Source organism: Arvicola amphibius, chromosome 7 (genome assembly GCF_903992535.2).
Source record: "Arvicola amphibius chromosome 7, mArvAmp1.2, whole genome shotgun sequence".
In the NCBI taxonomy this organism is placed as follows: domain Eukaryota; kingdom Metazoa; phylum Chordata; class Mammalia; order Rodentia; family Cricetidae; genus Arvicola; species Arvicola amphibius.
The window spans coordinates 136,899,218-136,916,366 of NC_052053.1; the positions used below are offsets into that span (position 1 = coordinate 136,899,218).

Here is a 17,149-nt window from a genome sequence, read left to right on the forward strand (position 1 = left end):
GCGTGACAGGGTCTCAAACCACAAACCCATGTCTATACTTGCGGGCCTTGATCCTACCAGAACACAGGGAGTTAAAGATGAAACCACTCTTGAAACGGAAACCAATTATCCATGGCAATTTATTAAATAAGGAAGGTTTCTAGGCCTTATTAAAATGAATGCCTAGTGCATTCTCCTAGGCTCAGACGTTTGCTTCCTCCCTTGTCAGCACCTGCTGGCAGCCGCTGGAGGAATTGCACCAATTTTGCTGCATGTGCAAATCAATTTGATTTCTCCCCCAAAGACAAAAATCGGCAAAGCGATTAAACTATAACGAAGGCATGTCATTCGCAGCACAGACATGAAGGGGCTGAGGAGGAGTGGTTCTGAGTTGGCTGACCAGTGACAGCCTCCTGCCTGGGTTAAGTGGTTTCAACATCGTCTTCCCTGCCTGCCCCGTCAACACAGGGTATGGGGATAGGGCCCACTAGTTCCTCGCCTCTTCCTCAAGTCCCTGGATACTTGGGTCCTGTGTGTTCTCTTGCACTAGCTCCTTAACTATAAACCTGTCCATCCATCTACCTGTCCATCCACCCACCCACCCACCCCATTACCCATCTGCCACCCCTCCACCCAGTCATCTAGCTATCCACCTACTGACTGATCCATTCATCATTTACCCTTCTTTCATCCGTCATCCATCCATCTACCATTGATCCGATAGATATTTGAGAAGGACTCAATGTACAGACATTTAGAGAGTGACAACATATATTTATGTCTGGTTTTACAGTCAACAATGCTTCTGTATACATTATTTCATGAGATTATCACAATGGTCATATGAGGTGGCTGTTAGTATCACGGGTTTATAGACAAGGACACAGATACTATTACTAAAACAATAAAGCCAGCAGGTGTCAGGGTCTGGACAGAAATTCAGGTTTTCATTCTGTTAAAAACTCATAATCATACCCTTGGAGAAACTGGTCTGTGTAATTTCCCTATTTGTCTTCCTGTTGCTAACTAGATGCCACGATCCAATCAACACATATAGGCTCTGAGGGGGTATAAACACTGAGTTTCTGCCCTCACAGAACTCGTGTTGTAGTTAAGGAAGCAGACATTAAAGCATATGTTCACACAATAAATATTTGTTTTCAAACACACGAGGGAATACTAGTCTGGATGTGAATGTTAGGGACGCTTCCAAGAGGACGTAATCATTGAGATGTGTTCTGAAGGATGAGTCAGAGTTTGGAGAAGATAGGATGACAGGAAGCCATTGTTAGGGCAGGAAAAGCATGTGCAAAGACCCTACAGCAGGAAGACCCAGTGTGCTGAGAAGTTCAGGCCAGGTGCACTGCCGTATGGAAGGGAGCCTGGCTTAGGCTGTGGTTCAGAACGCACAGACCTTGAAGCCATGGTAATGGTTTCTAGTTTCAATCTAAGAGCAATGGAAAGCTGCGAGTCAAGAGAATGGCATGATCAGCTTTGATTTGGAGTCTGACTTTGGTGTGCAGGATGGGTGGCAGAGGAGCAAGAGTGGGAGCAGGGAAAGCAGCCGGAAGGCGTTGGCGGTTGTCCAGGTGAGACGTGATGGCAGCTTGGACCTGGGTGGTGGTGGTGGTGGTGGAAATGAGAGAAGAGCCCCACAGGTGCCCCCTGCTCTGCTCAAGCCCGCTTCCTCTCTAGACCCTGCCACCAGAGTGTGCTCACGAATTCGGAGGACATGGAAGCGTGTCCACAATTCAGGGCTCTCTGCCGGAGTCTCCTCTTCCAGGAAGCCTTCCGCAGACAAAGCCAGTCCTGCACGGGTCTTCCGGAAGCTGTGCGTATCTTCTGCACTGCGCATGCTCACACCTGACGCTGTTCTAGGGCTTGGCGGCTCTCGGCTCCACTCCAGGAGACGCTTGCATTTCTCTTGCTGTCTTGCTTTCTCCCTTTGGAAAGTAAATGCTTTGTTGGCATTTGCTGAATGGTATCAACAGGGCGCCTCTGGAAATTACATTTGTCAAGGATGGCTCATGCCAATTGCCTTCCCCCACCACATTAAACACTGGCCGTTTACATCTGTCTTCAGGATCTGGTCCTAGCAAAAACGCAAGTCCCAGTTTCCCCATTATTTCCTCTGAGCCCGTTTCCATATTTTCTCCTAGCAGAAAGTCATTTCAGGGGGAAAGGAGTGGGGAGGAGAGAGGGCAGGAGTGTAATTAAACAGGGCGGTCTGACTGGAATTCCTATACCTTTTAATGGGGTATTTGATTAATCCTTTCCACGGGACCCATTATTCATGCTGTGATGAAATCTCATTTTATAGCTCTTAATACATGGACCCAATTTATCCACATCACATTGTATTCTAATACTTGTCACCCAAGTTATTAGCTATCTCCTTCCCAGTGTAAAACCATCAGTGAGTTTGATTAGCTTATTCCCTGGGGATGATGGGGAGATAAGAGAGTCACAGAAAAGTGTGGCCACCAATGGCTGTGTCCTCAGAGCAATGCTACCCAACCAGTGTAGAGGCCGGGGTGGTCAGGGTGGACTCCCTTCCAACACAGGAAAAACTCTCCGTAGGACCCCGGGACCTTGGCTGTAAAGGGTTAACTGCAGGTCCCTCTACAGCTAAGTCAGCCTCCTAAATGGGACCTTTTCGGGTGTCTTCAGATACCTTCCTTCCCAATCCAGAATGCCCTCTTATTCCAGGTGGCCTTTTGCGGTAGAGTTCCTGCCCTCCCGTCTGTTGCTCTTTCCCAGCAGAGCTGGCTCTCATCAGCCTTCCCCTTGCTCCTCCTCTCAGGACCAAACCAAGCACTCACAAGCAGCTTCAGTTCCTTCTGAGCAAATCGAGACGTGGATAGAAGGAGTAAGGGGCCTGCCTGGGGCCCACGGAGTCTCTAGCTCCCTCCTTCTCTTTAGGTTGAAGCCCCAAGGTCCCAAGGACCATAGTACCTTCACCTTTAAGGCAGAAGCCCTGCCTATTGTTCTGAGATTCTGAGCCTGGAAAGACAGGGATGCACGAGGCCCATTGCTAGGGAGATGGTGCTTTCCCCTGGGATACTGAGCCTCACTCCCCCCCCCCCCCCCACACCATGTTTGCAGGCTGCAGCTATAGAATCATGTCTAACAAACACACAGAGCAAAGTGTCTCAACCCTGAGGCTCTCTCCGTCTGTTCTCAGGGTCAAACACTGAGTGATGTGGAGAGGCTTGAGGTACCGAGAGCAAGGAATTGAGGCTTCAGGCCCACAGCCAGGGAAGTAAGCCATCAGGGGACAGGTCCCCAACTTTGGTCACGTCTTCAGCTGATAGCTTGATTGTGACCTCATGAGAGACCTGGAGCCAGAACCACCTAACTCTCTGACCCACGGAAGTGTTTAAGACCATATATTTTCATCAGTCCAACTGCTAAATGTTGGGAATGTTTGTTACTCAGCAATAGGTCACTCATACACACTGTCTAACTCAGAGGAGAGTCCCCGATGGGTTCCTTCTTGGGTTCCACATCATCTCCTTTATGTTCAGGGAGCCTGATCTCTGCAGTACCCTTAGCTGACCTGTCCCTGGCCTCTCCAGTGCATCCTTACAAACCCACAGTCTCCTTAGACAGGAAGACAGCGAGAAGAGCTCCCTGAGACCTGGGCACGGAATCCCACCCTCCTTGCTGACCATCCCGAGTGACACTTGGCATTAGGAGAGTGACTTTCTGTAGAGGGCAGCCTTCTTTGGGCCATGAAACTCCCTCTTGTGTCTGAATCCTGGGGCCAAATGACCTCAGTCAGGCCCACAGCCAAATAAAAAGCTTCATAAACAACATGTTCCCTTCCGCTATTATGGCCTCATCTCCTGCATCCCTTCTGCTTGTGCGCGGTGTCCGAGAAAGGTCACATCTTGTTTTAGCTTTGTAGTTAAATGCATCTGACACAGGGTGTGTGTGAGGGGAAAGGGGTTCCAAATCCGGATGGAGATGTAAGTGGGCTGACATCCTGCAGGGTGTACTGCTGCATAAGACACTCCTACATCACCTACTGTACTCCAGCTGTACTCCAGACAGACTGTCAAGAGGGAAGTGGCAACACGGTCACCATCTCTTACCATATACAATGGGAAAAATGTAGTTTGTGTTTACCACTCCCCCACCGTGCGTGCATGTGTGTGTGCGCATGCATGTGTGCATGCATGTGCGTGTATGTGTGTGTGTGCATGTGTGTGTACGTATGTGCGTGTGTGTATGTGAGCGTGTGTGTGCGTGTGTGTATGTGTGCGTGTGTATGTGTGTGTGTTGTGTGTGCGTGTGTGTATGTGTGCGTGTGTATGTGTGTGTGCGTGCTTGTGTGTGTGTTTGTCTGCGCACGCATGTGCGTGGTGTGTGTGTGGTGTGTGTATGTGCGTGCTTCTTGTATCCTAGGGCTGCCTTGCCTCAAACATAAAATACAACTAAAGACGGCCTTAAACTTCTGATCCTCCTGCCTCCACCTCCTAAGGGCTAAGATGACAAGCATGTGCCACCAGACACAATTTATGCAGTGCTCAGGCTGAACCTTGTGCAGTCTGGACAAGCACTCTGTTTACTGAGCCACACCCCCAGCCCACTAGATGCATTTTCTGACTAAAAGAAGAAAACAAAACAAAACAACAAAAACAACACCACCACCAAAAAACCAAGGTGGTTTTTCCATTTGGTGAAATCTCCGGAAATCTCTTTTCTCAGAATCAGCCTCTGACGCCCGCAGGCATTGACTCGGAGAACTTGGGGAAGGGAAGAAGGCACCTGAGTAGTGAAGGCCCTTGAGGAGTGTCCTCAAAGCAGCCTTCAGGCCAGGGGTACTGACGTCAGCGGGAGTTCGCTAGACACGAGCACGGATTCCCAACCCAGGCCCACAGAAAGGCACACTCAAGGTGGGGCTTTCCTTGCCTTGACTGGGTGTTCTGATGCATGCCTGGGGGTGAGCAGCCCAACCGAAAGGACCAGATATTAAATTATTCACTCACCACTCATTCTTCAAAAGACAGTGATAGAGAGAGAGCCCACTGTGTCAGACACGGAGTCCAGGGCAATAACCAGAGAGAGAGCCCACTGTGTCAGACACGGAGTCCAGGGCAATAACCAGAGAGAGAGCCCACTGTGTCAGACACGGAGTCCAGGGCAATAACCAGAGAGAGAGAGCCCACTGTGTCAGACACGGAGTCCAGGGCAATAACCAGAGAGAGAGAGCCCACTGTGTCAGACACGGAGTCCAGGGCAATAACCAGAGAGAGAGCCCACTGTGTCAGACACGGAGTCCAGGGCAATAACCAGAGAGAGAGCCCACTGTGTCAGACACGGAGACAATGACAAGAGGGTAAGGAATGCCTTCCTGAGGACTTCCCTGGACAGAGCCTGTCAGGTTGGGGGAATCCAGGGGTGCAAATTCAGGGTCTGGGAGTCAGGGGCAATTCTCTCAGTGCACAGGAGGCATGCCAAAAGTGTCCCCTAGGATCACCCTGTTAATACAAGCAGTCTTTCCAAAGTCTTGTACAGCTGGTCCAAAAACTTTAAAAACAACAAAACAAAACAAAAAACCAAAAATATCACATGATTCTAGCATGCATGATGATCCTAGCACACATGGAGATACATGGCCGCCTGAGGAACCCGCTGTGACCTATATTCATCTTCTAATGAACCAGTTGGTCCCCTACGAACAAGGACATAGGAATTTACCCCTCTTTTTCCTCAAGTCTCAGTGAAATCTGACAGCCAAGGGTGTCTTCCTGACATCTTCCTCCCCAAGCCAGACAAAGGCTGGTGAGCTTCCTACATCAGGGCTCTGTCCCTTCCCCCATTCTACGAGCAGATATGGCAGACACGGAATCATCAGATGAAGGACAGAGGCACAAAGGACAGGACCAGCAAACTCAGATGCAGAGAGACCACATCTGTGCAAGTGGCCCAGCGACACACAGCTCTTTGGTGTGTGCCCAAGACCAGCCGGTACCACACAGCCCTCTCTCCCTCGCGGGGTGTCACACACTGGTCATCCAGAGATTGGTAACCAGCTCAGAAGGCCTTGGCAGCTCCCTGAGAATAACTGGGTGCTTCTGCATAGCATGGGATCGAACACCTGTGAGGTTAAGCAGAAAACCTTTTGGTATTTTTTTCTCAAGCTGCTCTAGGGGTTGCAATTGGAGGGAATGTAAGCACATCCGCCTAACCCGCCAGCTTGCCACAATCAAGGCTTTTTAAAACAGAAACTCCAACCCCTCTCTATTTTTAATTCAGGAATGCTTGTTGGCTTTTGCTGAGACATTGATTTGATTAGTAGCGTTCTGTGGAGCTACAGACACGAGATGCTGAGCTCACAAGAGGATGATTCACTTCAGGGTTCTGAACCAAGAAACATACCTATCAATGGCGCCCTGGAGGCTGGGAGATTCTGAGAAAGCGATTCCTGCCTGCGTATAAATAGGACGAGCAATGGAGAAATTTGCTTACGGCTACAATCACAAAACCAGGGACCACCCCATGGGTGCTCCCTACACAGAAGATGGCGGGGAGTAGACGCTACTGCGTGTGGACACCCATATGCTACCTCATTTATCTATCTGTGACAGGGACGGAGCTGGAAGAGAATCAAAAGATGACAAATTGCTTCTGGTTTTAAAGGAGCTGTTTAGGCTGAGCGCACACCGAGCAGGACTGGATTCTGTGCTAGGAGCCAACACTTCTTCCCATTGTATGATCACATTTTGGCAAACACCCTCCAGCAAAGGACTGCTGTCTCCTTTCACCAATGGACTGCGAGATACTTGCTCTGCGAGGCTGGAATACCAATGGACTGCGAGATACTTGCTCTGCGAGGCTGGAATGCCAACGTCCTAACCATGTGTGCAGCGGAGGGCAGACCCACCCTGCACAGCACAGAGAGAGGACGGGGAATAAAGCAAGGATTCTAGATGACAGGAGTTTTCTCTGCTGGAGAAGGAAATCAAGGGGACTCGCTGGCCGAGTTCCAGGGCTCAGAGAAAGGCAGTGCTAGTCAATGGCTCTAAGAAAAACCGAATCCTAAAGATATAAGATATATAAGTGCCCAGGATGCTGCGCCTGGAATCTGTTTTGGGGGACACGGGCACCCCCAATCTTCTAGTATCCCTGAAGGCAGGAAGGAGATGCACTGGGGTTTCAGTATGGTCCACCTGAGCAGAACCAGCTCTCACACCGCCCCGCCCCATGCAGCTGGTGGTCATCAGGTACAGCCCTGGAGATAACACGATGCTTTTACTTATCCACAGCCATAAACATTTAAAGTCTGCAGGAACTGGGTCGAACACCTTGCATATCTTAAGCCTCTAGAGATGAGCTTGTACTGGTCACACTGCCCGTGTGTCACCCTCTACCATGTGTGGGAACCCATCAGGTCAGACAAAGACCTCACCATGTTCATGTGTCCCAATGCCAGGCGTTCTATGCTACAGCCCTATCTGCTTCCTCTGTCTTCCTGAACACCTCTGCGAGTCAGGTGCTGCATTAGTCCCATTTCGTAGATGAGAAAACAGAGGCATAGAGAGGTTGGCGGCTTGATGGGAGTCACAGAGGAGAATCAGAGACCACGTCTGGCCTGGTGGTGCAGCTGGAGAGTCAAGCTCTTTCCTAAATCTGTGCGTCTCTCTACCCTAAAGCCCTTCATGCACTGCAGCTGGAGCCCTGAAGAACCCAAGCTGTCTTGGATCTGTCCCACCTCTCCTCCACACAGAGCCTGCAGTGTGGAGACAGACACTCAGCCCAGCCTCCTCTCCCCACATTCAGACCAGACTGCGGAATGTGCGCATTCCACCATGCAGCCAGAGACAGCCTCATAGATAGTCTCTGTTCCCCTTCCCTAGCCTGCCCCTGGGCCCCTCCCTTCCCACTGCCAGTCTCTGGCCATGCCCCTGCAGCCAGCAACCGATGTTTCCCGTCTAACCTCATTATGTATTTCACCAAAGATGCCTCTTCTCCACGTGGCACGAGACATATTTTTAGCCCAAGTTACATGCCAAGGCAGCTTCAGATTTATCATTTCTAATAATAACCTAGGAGCAGAATCACAGTACCCATTCCACAAGCTGAAAAACAGAGGCGGGAGGCCACAGCAAGGTCATGGGAGTCTCAAACGGCTGTGTCTGCCTGTCGTTACACAGTTCTCTCCTGGACTGTTTCCTCTTCCCGTTTAAGAGACTCATCTGAGGCCTGGGCATGGGAGCAATGTCAAGATCACGATGTCTCTGTGTGTGTGCTGGGGCTTCAGAATACTAACTAGCCAGTCTTAAGTTCCTCTGGCAAGGGTGCTGACGCCGAGCTTTCTGCAAAGCCCTTCTTCTCATTAGGAGGTTTACACACACAAAGCCCTCACTCGGCAGCATTTCGGTCTGCAGCGCTCACTGTCACCCAATTGCAGCTAATCAGCACGGTGAGCGGACTGGATTCGTTCTCATGCAGCACATAACCAGCCGCCCGTAGCGCCTGATGAAACAAGACAGTCACTCTGGTTCTGATGGAATCCTCAGGCTAGGAAAGGGAGGGATGGATTGGAACCTCTAAAGCAGGCCAGAGCTCTCTTCAGCCCTGCGTCACTGAGGCGTGTTTATAACAGTCACTATGGAGAGCTCAGAATTTCTGTGACGGAGGGACGCACACGCTACAGATGTGTTCCTCGGTCGTATGAGAAAGTCCTGCCTTGGAAACTGAATCTGGAAACTTTTCCGAAGGTGTGTTTGCCTCCTAGAGGAAGCACATTGCTTTTGTTGTTGCTGTGCATTTCGCTGATGGAACATGCAAAGAGGAGGTAGCAGTGAGAGTCAGGGGATGTGAGTTCTAGCCCCGGTTCTGCCTCTGACTTTCTCTTTGAGCTTCAGACTCTGCCAAGATACCACCCCCTGGTGTACTTCACCACGTTCTTCTCTAAGTCCAGATCCCTGAACTGTGGAGAGGGCTTGTGCACACACCGCAAGAGGCCGTGGCAATGGAAGGGCTTCCAAGGGCAGCATGGAGCACACAAGTGGCTCGCTGCTGTTCTCACAGAGGCGCTGCGGAGAGGTGGCACCAGGGAGGGGGCACTAGGGAGTGTGACCACAGAAGGCAGGGTCTCTATGACAGCACCAAAAGCAGGCAGCAGCCCTGCTCATATGTGTCCTGGGGTCTTCATCTCACCACCCAGCATGGCGCTTGGCCTATCACAGGTGCTCATGAATCAGAGAGGAGGCCTAAGAAGAGCTTTCGGTTTCTTTGGGGAAGAAGGATTGGGAAAGGGGTTGGGGCTGAGACAGGCGATTCCTGGAGGCCTGAGTGTTGGGCAATCAGCTGAGCAGACCTAAGAGACCCAAGCAAAGAAGGCCACTCCCACTGGGTGTTCAGGTCCTACCTGAACAAGCACTGTGCATCCACTCCAGAGCAGAGAATGAGATGCCTGAACAGAGAGGAATTTGGTGGAGGGCACAGGGGGCTCTGGGTTCTCCAGAGTGGATCTCCTTTATCTCACCCCTCAGTTCCCTTCCACAACTGACCTCACCCTACCTTCAGGAATTCACCAGAATCACCCTTCTCTTATTTTTCCTGTATCAGATTATCACCCCGAGATATTTCCCTGATCCCTGCGGGTGGCTTCCCACCTCGAGCGAAGCCCAGCTCTTTAACAGTCCCTGGCTTTCAGCGGAAAGCTTCCGCCTTTAGCAGGCTTCGCACTCAGGATCGGCACAAATACTTGGTGAAGTGTTCACCAGAAACACACGTGTACCAACAGCACTGCCACCTGGATCAAGATCCAAGCTGGTGCACGCAGCAGCAACGTGGCAGTTGGGGCCAGGAGGCCGCAGAGTCAATCGGGGAATTCCCCCCCTTTAAATTGGTGCGGCACGACCCTGCCTGGGCTGATTCAATATTCATAAAGCGGGAAGCGGAGACGGCATTTCTGTTTCGCCAAGAGCGACCGCTATTCATCATGACGAATGGCTGAAAAACAGTTGTACATACAGCGCCTTGCTCGCCTCTGTAAATTACAGTATACAGAAGATTAAACTTAAGCCTAATGCTACCCTTGAGCTTCAACAGCTGAGTCCTATAAATGGATACCCGTTTAAGAAGAGTCTTTTTCCTGGTTACTATTTAGAAGTGTGTCTCTATTAAAAGCTTGTCTTTCACCAGGCAGCCTGCCCGGGCCCTGAGCAGGCGCATCCTCGGGGCACAGAGCGTAGCATCCCATCAACGTGATACAGAGACTTGGCCTCAGCAGGGGCAGGAGTGCGTGGGGTGGATGCAGACTGGACCAGCTCTCACTCACTTTCTGCCAGCGGGGCCGGGGCTGGAATGGGGACAGAGGGGACTCTGCTAGGCACATAGAGAGACCTTCAGAAATAAAATTACCCCAAACCACGACAGAAAGTTTCTTCTGGTATCTGACGACCTGGGAAGCAACACAGAACTCTGGCCTTGAGCTAAACCTCCAAGTTCCCTAACTACAGTTAATCCTCCCGGTCCTTGCTCCTTTAAGTGAGGCACGAGGAACAGAGCACAGTGCCAGTATCACCCAAGGAGGTGCGAGTCCGTCAGAACCTATTCCAACAAGATTCTGCGTAAGTCTGTATGTGCACTCAGGCTTGAGAAACTAGTACAGGCGAACAGGTGCAAGGATGGAAAAGCCCTTCTGATCTCCCACTGGAAACATGAAAAATAACAAATCTTAGAAAACAGGCCCCTGGGCAGTCGACCATTGGATTCTGAACTCCAATTTCAGGGCACATTTTAAAACCACCTTGAGAGATGTGTTTTATGGGCCAGGAATGAATGAATGTACCGCTTTCAACTTGAGAAATGTCTTGAATAAGTCAAGGCATAAAACACAGTTGAGTTAGCAAAATGCTCAGGCCTTCTACGTTCATCACGGTGTCTGCAATCCCACAAGTGTTTGACAATGCACCCGGTGTTTGGGGTTGTAATTAGCAGATCGTTCTAAGTGGTAAAGCATGCAAAGACCTCTGCCTTGTTTGAGAAGATAGATTCTGTCAACTTTAGTTTTCATTAGACCAAACAAAACGAAACTGTAGTTCAATATACATGATAAAATGTAATGACCACTAGGTAAACAGAAATTTTAAATAGAATCTAAAACGTCAGGAAATGACAGATGAAAAGTGAGATAAACAAATACGAATGAAAAGAATTAAGTGTAAGTACGTCAAGCAATCACAATAAATGTAAATGGATAAAACTCACCCACTAGATATTAACAGATGGGCCTCTTAAAAGCTAGATATGTATTGCCAATGGGAGAGACAACTAAAACAAAATAACATCAAAAAAATTGAAAATAAAGAAGGGTGGATAGGGATAAATAAGGCAAGCGCACATTAACCAAAAGATGATTGACAGCAGTGTTGTCAGATAAAACAGAACCAAAGGCAAATCAATAGGTACGAAGACACCGACCACTAGGAAGGATCAGCCAGGCTGTAAGCAGGTAACAAGACACCTCAACATTTTAAAGCAAAGCCATGAGAGTTACAGGAAAGCATGGCATTTACAGCCATCACGGGAGGTTAACAGAAACTGCACCGTGAGCAGGCATGAGGACACACAGATGAGAACAAAATAATAAAAACACTGAACCCTGCACCCAAATGAAACCTGTGCAAACTTTCCAGTCACACAGGAGACGTTTATAGAAACCGCCCCTAGTCTTGCTAAGGAAACACACAGCACACTAAATATAGGATAGCAGTTAATATTCTTGGACCATCACAATGAAACCAGACACTAAAAACAAGGCCATACTTTAATCCCAGCACTCGGGAGGCAGAGGCAGGTGGATCTCTGTGAGTTTGAGTCTGGCCTGGTCTACAAAGTGAGTTCCAGGACAGGCTCCAAAAGCTACAGAGAAACCCTGTCTCGAAAAACTAAAAGACAACACGAAGGTCACCCCAAAACTAAAACCACCCACCTAAGTTACCAGTTGGCAGCAGTGTGATTTTGTTCTGTGTGGTCTAGTTGCTATGGGAACCAGGCTAATTTACATGGTATTTATCAGTGGTATCACAAGAAACAGGAAACTCTCAGGTCAGTATAACATCACTATTTTGACTTTGAACTAAATTCTGGCCTAAGAGGGTTAAGTACCTGACTCCCAGGAAGAAAGAAGGGATGTGTATAAATTAATCACAGCCTTGGCCTACAGCACAAGCTGTGTTTGGTACATTCTCCAGACCGTGTCCTATCTAAGCATATTATACTCACTATGCCTTACTGGTTGGACAGACTGGCAAGCCTGGCACTGGGGAAAAGGAGTTGTTCAAATAACCGGGCATCTTACAACAGCATCCTGGAATCACAACAATACTATCGTTAATGATTTGCGTGGCTTGCTCTTTGACAGAGCTAAGAACTCCTGAAAAAAGGCGAGGAAAGTTACAGGGGTGGCCTGAATAGGGATGGGCACCATAGACTCATAGATTTGAGGACTTGGCTATCAGGGAATGGCAGTACTTGGCAGGGATTAGAGGTGTGGCCTTGTTAAAGGGAGTGTATCACTGTGGATGGGCTTTGAGGTTTCAGAAGCCCAAACCAGTGCCAGTGATCTCTCTCTGATGCCTCTGGATCTGGAGGTAGGGCCACTCCCCTTTCCCCATCACCACGTCTGTCTGTGGGCTTCCATAGTTCGTGCCGTAACGATAGTGGACTAAACCTCTGAACCTGTAAGCCAGTCCCGGTTAAATGCTTTCCTTCATACAAGTTGCCATGGTCACGGCGTTTCTTCACAGTAACAGAACACTGACTCAGACAGCTGCACAGGAATGCACAGAACAAACAGAGGACCCTATGCCTCAGGGAAGAGAGTCCTTGCCCATGAAACTACTGAAAGCAGCTCAAACCAGATGGATGGCTTCTCCTGAAGAAGAGACTGCCCATCCAGTACAATGCCAGCGTCAGGTACAGTGAAGACCACAGCCAAAGGTGGAGGCATAGCTTAGTGGTTACGTGCTTACCCAGTAAGCAAAGAGTCCTGGGTTCACAGCACACACACACACACACACACACACACACACACACACGACATGGGATTCCCCTCTGTATGTTGTGAATGCCATTGGTTAACAAAGAAGCTGCTTTAGGCAGAACATGGCAAGGCGGGAATTCCAAGCAGATAGAGGAGGAGAGAGTGGGCAGAGACATGTAGCAGACATAGGATACAGACGCTGGACGGAATCTTAGTGGTTGGCCACAACCATGTGGAGATGCACAGGTGAATAGAAATGGGTTAATTTGAGATAGAAGACCTAGCCAATAAGAAACGTGAGCTAATAGGCTAAGCAGTGTTGTGATTGATTACTTCAGGTCTGGATGGTTGGGAAATAAACAAGCATACACACACACACACACACACACACACACACACAGAGAGAGAGAGAGAGAGAGAGAGAGAGAGAGAGAAACATGCATGCACACCATGTGCAGAAAGAGAGAGAATTCAAGCTTTATAAAAGGATGAATGCAGAACTACACTGTATCAATGACAGGCCTGCAAGTCCTGTGGGCAAGTGGAGGTTGGTGATGAGTAGACGAGACTGAGTGGACAAAGAAGACAAAGAAGGACCAATCAGAGCTCTCCAGGATATGACCTGGGCAATGAAGGTCTTGCTTCTCATACTACACAGACAGAGCAGGGTGGCTCTCAGGGAGCACCCCCTCCAAACCTAGCCTCCCCACTGGCCTTCAAGCCTCTGTCTGCACTTCCATTATCCCCATTACCCCTCAAAGAGCCAAGGTTGGTGACAGGAGGGTCCTTATCCACGAACTCTAGGGTCCCACACGGTGAACATCGCAGGTTCCGAGAGTGTCGCAGGGGCTATGACGACGTGGTGGGATCTTACAGAGCACCTTTCCGGTCCCTGTCCACTTGAACAGACATGCTTCTATAATATATATATATATATGGAATAGTGCTAACACTAGGCTGACACGGGACACCACCGTAGCTGACAGCAAACTAGGGTAGTGAGTGAGTTCCCAGCCTGTGCAAACCTCACGCTAACTGGGATGCATGCCCTCTGGTTAGGAAGCCAGCTTACCTTCTGTAAGAAAGGACTCATTTCAGAAGGCTGTAAATTAAGTAGAGGCTGCCACTGACAGAGAAGAGCAGAAAACCTCTTCAGAGGTGCCTCAGAGAAAATGCGCCCCTGGAGAAAGCCCAGGAAGAAATAAGCACCTGTGATGCCAATAAACAGATAAATAATAAGGGTGGCCAACCCTACCGTCGACAACCGTCTCTAGTTCCAGTGCCGTAGGACAAAGACTACAGCTGCTTTCTCTGGATCCAAAGTATGATTAATTCCGTGGGAAGTGGGATTCATCAGTGAAATTGCTGACTCACTCTTTCCCAGTTAGTCTCCTCATTTGCATCTCCCCCTGGACCTATTTATTTCCCAAGTGTCTCCTATGCAGCATTCCCCAAAGTGCACTCATTCTTCAGAAGTGCCTGTCTGGGAAAAGAGCATCGGGCAGGTCCCACACAACCATGAACTCTGGCGCTACCTTGATTCTAGGGGGCCCTTCTCTGTGAATGGCTCTGTCAGCCTTCCCTGTGTGTGTCTGTGTGTGTGTGTGTGTGTGTGTGTGTGTGTGTGTGGTGGTTGTAGAGGCCATCCTGACATGTGAAATGTACTCATATCTGATTTCAGGCAAGGCCTGGAAGGCTCTGCTGCATCCCCAAAGTCAGCCTGCCCACGGTGTCTAGGATGTAATGTTTCTGGAGGAAGCAATCAATGACCTTACCAGAAGAAAACAAAGACAGTGGAGTCTTGCAGATGAGCCGTGTGTGAGGTTCTGACATCATGTGTGGTCACATCACAGGTGTGAGGTGCTGACTGTGTAGAATCATGACCACTACTACAAAGTCCAATGCACATGGCTGGGAGGACGGAGAATCTCCCCACGGCTAGATCCCCGTCCAGGATGAGAAAGCTTTTGTGTTGCTGCTCAGTCAGCAGAGGAAGATGGGGACTTGCATTTGGGAGCACATTATTGGGACAGAGATGTGTTATGGTCATGGCTGGGTAGTGCATACGGATGCATTCAGTCAGAAGGACTGACTTTGGCGTGAAACAGATACGCTTTTCTTTGGCGCTTTAAACCCTAACAGCTGCTTTGCGGCTCTGGGATGCAAGTCTGGCACCATTTCCTGAGGACGTGCGTCCAGAAAACTCTTGCTTTCCGCTGACCGACTTGGTCTTTCAGGGAAAGAACCCTGGGAAGTGCTGCTGTGCTCATCGCCAGGATGGGGACGATTCCAGAACAACCTTTTGAAGCAGATGCAGCACTGGCAACGGTACTTGGACCTAAATAAAGCAATGACTGTTACCCTAGTTCGGCGCTGAGGATCCGAGTGCATGGGAGCAGCCGGCACAGTGCGGATGTGCCAGGGATGAGTCAGGAGCCAGGGGTCACGTTACAGCAAAGAGCCCTCCAGAAATCAGCTGTGGTCACAGATCAAAGCACTGGCTCCCACCACTTGCTGAGAACGGATGTCTGTCCTGCATCAGCCTTTCCGATGTGTCCGAACAGAGACAGGCATTCTTTTTCAAGTAGCAGATCTTCAAACTGAAAGTCTTGGCTTGCACGGGCAAGCTGCTTTTCCTTCTCGCTTCTGAGATTCATTTGGAAAATGAATCTGTGGAGCACTGACTTTTTAAGCCCAGCACTCTACATGATCGATTGATTTAGTGTGCGTGCATGTGTATCACGGAGCATGCGTGGAGGTCAGGGAACAACTTCTGGAGTCCTTCTTCTGCCATGTGAGTTCCTGAAATTGAAACTCCGTCATTAAGCTTGGAGGCGTGCGATTTTACCCAGTGAGTCATACTGTAGCCTCAAGGGGATCTAAGAGTGAACATGACAGATGGAGTTCCTGGTACCCAGCAACTCCTAGTCTCGTGTATGGATGCGTGTGTATGCACCCATGTTAGGAGGTAGATAAGTATTACAGCAATCATAAATACTGACATTGGTGAAATCGCAGGTGCCGTGGGCACTTGCGTTTGTGATTGAGAAATCCTTCTGTCTGTCTGCTTATCACAAACACCTGTAAGCATCTTCCCAAAGCCAACATATGTGCTCCACGCTGGGACTCACGGATGTTAAAGACTCAGGACTGGTCCTCAGCAACTCTCTGTCCAGTAAAGGGCCTCTGTGGCACAGGAAGCAGGAGGCGCAGATACCAGGTGACAGATGGTGGCCCAGCAAAGCACAGAACAAGCCCTTAGGGTGCTTCGATCTAAAAAGAAGTCTGTGGGTGATATGAAGCCCCGCTGCACTTGGGGGAGAACATGTCAAGACAAAATGATTATTACAACTCCGCTGGCCAACCTAGCACCCCCTTTCTTTTCCCCTGTTACCAAACTTCTTGGCACTGGACACGGTCTATGAACGTGTTCTTCTCTTAGCTTCCACATCTTCAACCTCTGTGGCTTTTCCTAACAAATCACCGGCCATTCCTCTTGAATCGGACATTAAATAAATGTTCACTTCTGCCGTTCCTAACCCAGTCCAATCCAATCTACGCCAAACCAACCCAAGGGAACCAAATTCTTCAGCAAGTCCCGTCAGTATAATTCAAAGTTCACCCACTCTTTTCTCTCTAGCTCAATCCCGGCGTACACTGGGAACTCCTCTCACTAGCCAGATATTAGTCCCGTGTCTCTCAAGATGCATGGGATCATGGCAAGAATGATTTCTGAAAAGCATGATTCACATTTTCATCTCTCCCTAGCTCAGACTTTCCAGAGTCTTCCAACCAGTCAGAAAGAAACAAAAACAGCCTCTAGATTCTGGCCTTCAAGACAGTTCTGGTTCTAAATCCCTCACCCCCTTTTTGCTCTTGTACTGTTTTCTGATGGAGGAGGGTCATCTGCCTACGTGTTACTTTCATTGGTTAATAAAGAACCTGCCTTGGCCCTTTAATAGGACAGAAAATTAGGTAGGCGGAGTAGACAGAACAGAATTGTGGAAGAAAGAAAGTAGAGTCAGGCAGATGCCTCAGGCAAATGTCATAGCTCTCCTCTCTGAGACAGACGCAGGCTAAGATCCTTCCCGGTAAGACACCACCTCGTGGTGCTACACAGATTACTAAATATGGGTTAAAGCAAGATATGAGAATTAGCCAATA

The 17,149-nt window shown here is 49.2% G+C and overlaps 1 protein-coding gene across 16 annotated transcripts in view; it reads right to left on the reverse strand.

The window, feature by feature from the left end:
• Atxn7l1 (ataxin 7 like 1) overlaps positions 1 to 17,149 on the reverse strand; it is a 233,633-nt gene that overhangs the window by 120,445 nt on the left and 96,039 nt on the right. The window contains exon 4 of one of the 16 annotated variants that reach the window (XM_038335795.1): positions 733 to 1,922. The exons of the other annotated variants lie outside the window; for them this stretch is intronic. Within the exon in view, the coding sequence (XP_038191723.1) occupies positions 1,837 to 1,922 (86 nt within the window). The 3' untranslated portion in view covers positions 733 to 1,836. Of the gene's footprint in view, positions 1 to 732; positions 1,923 to 17,149 lie in introns of those variants that run through there. 16 annotated transcript variants of the gene reach the window in all.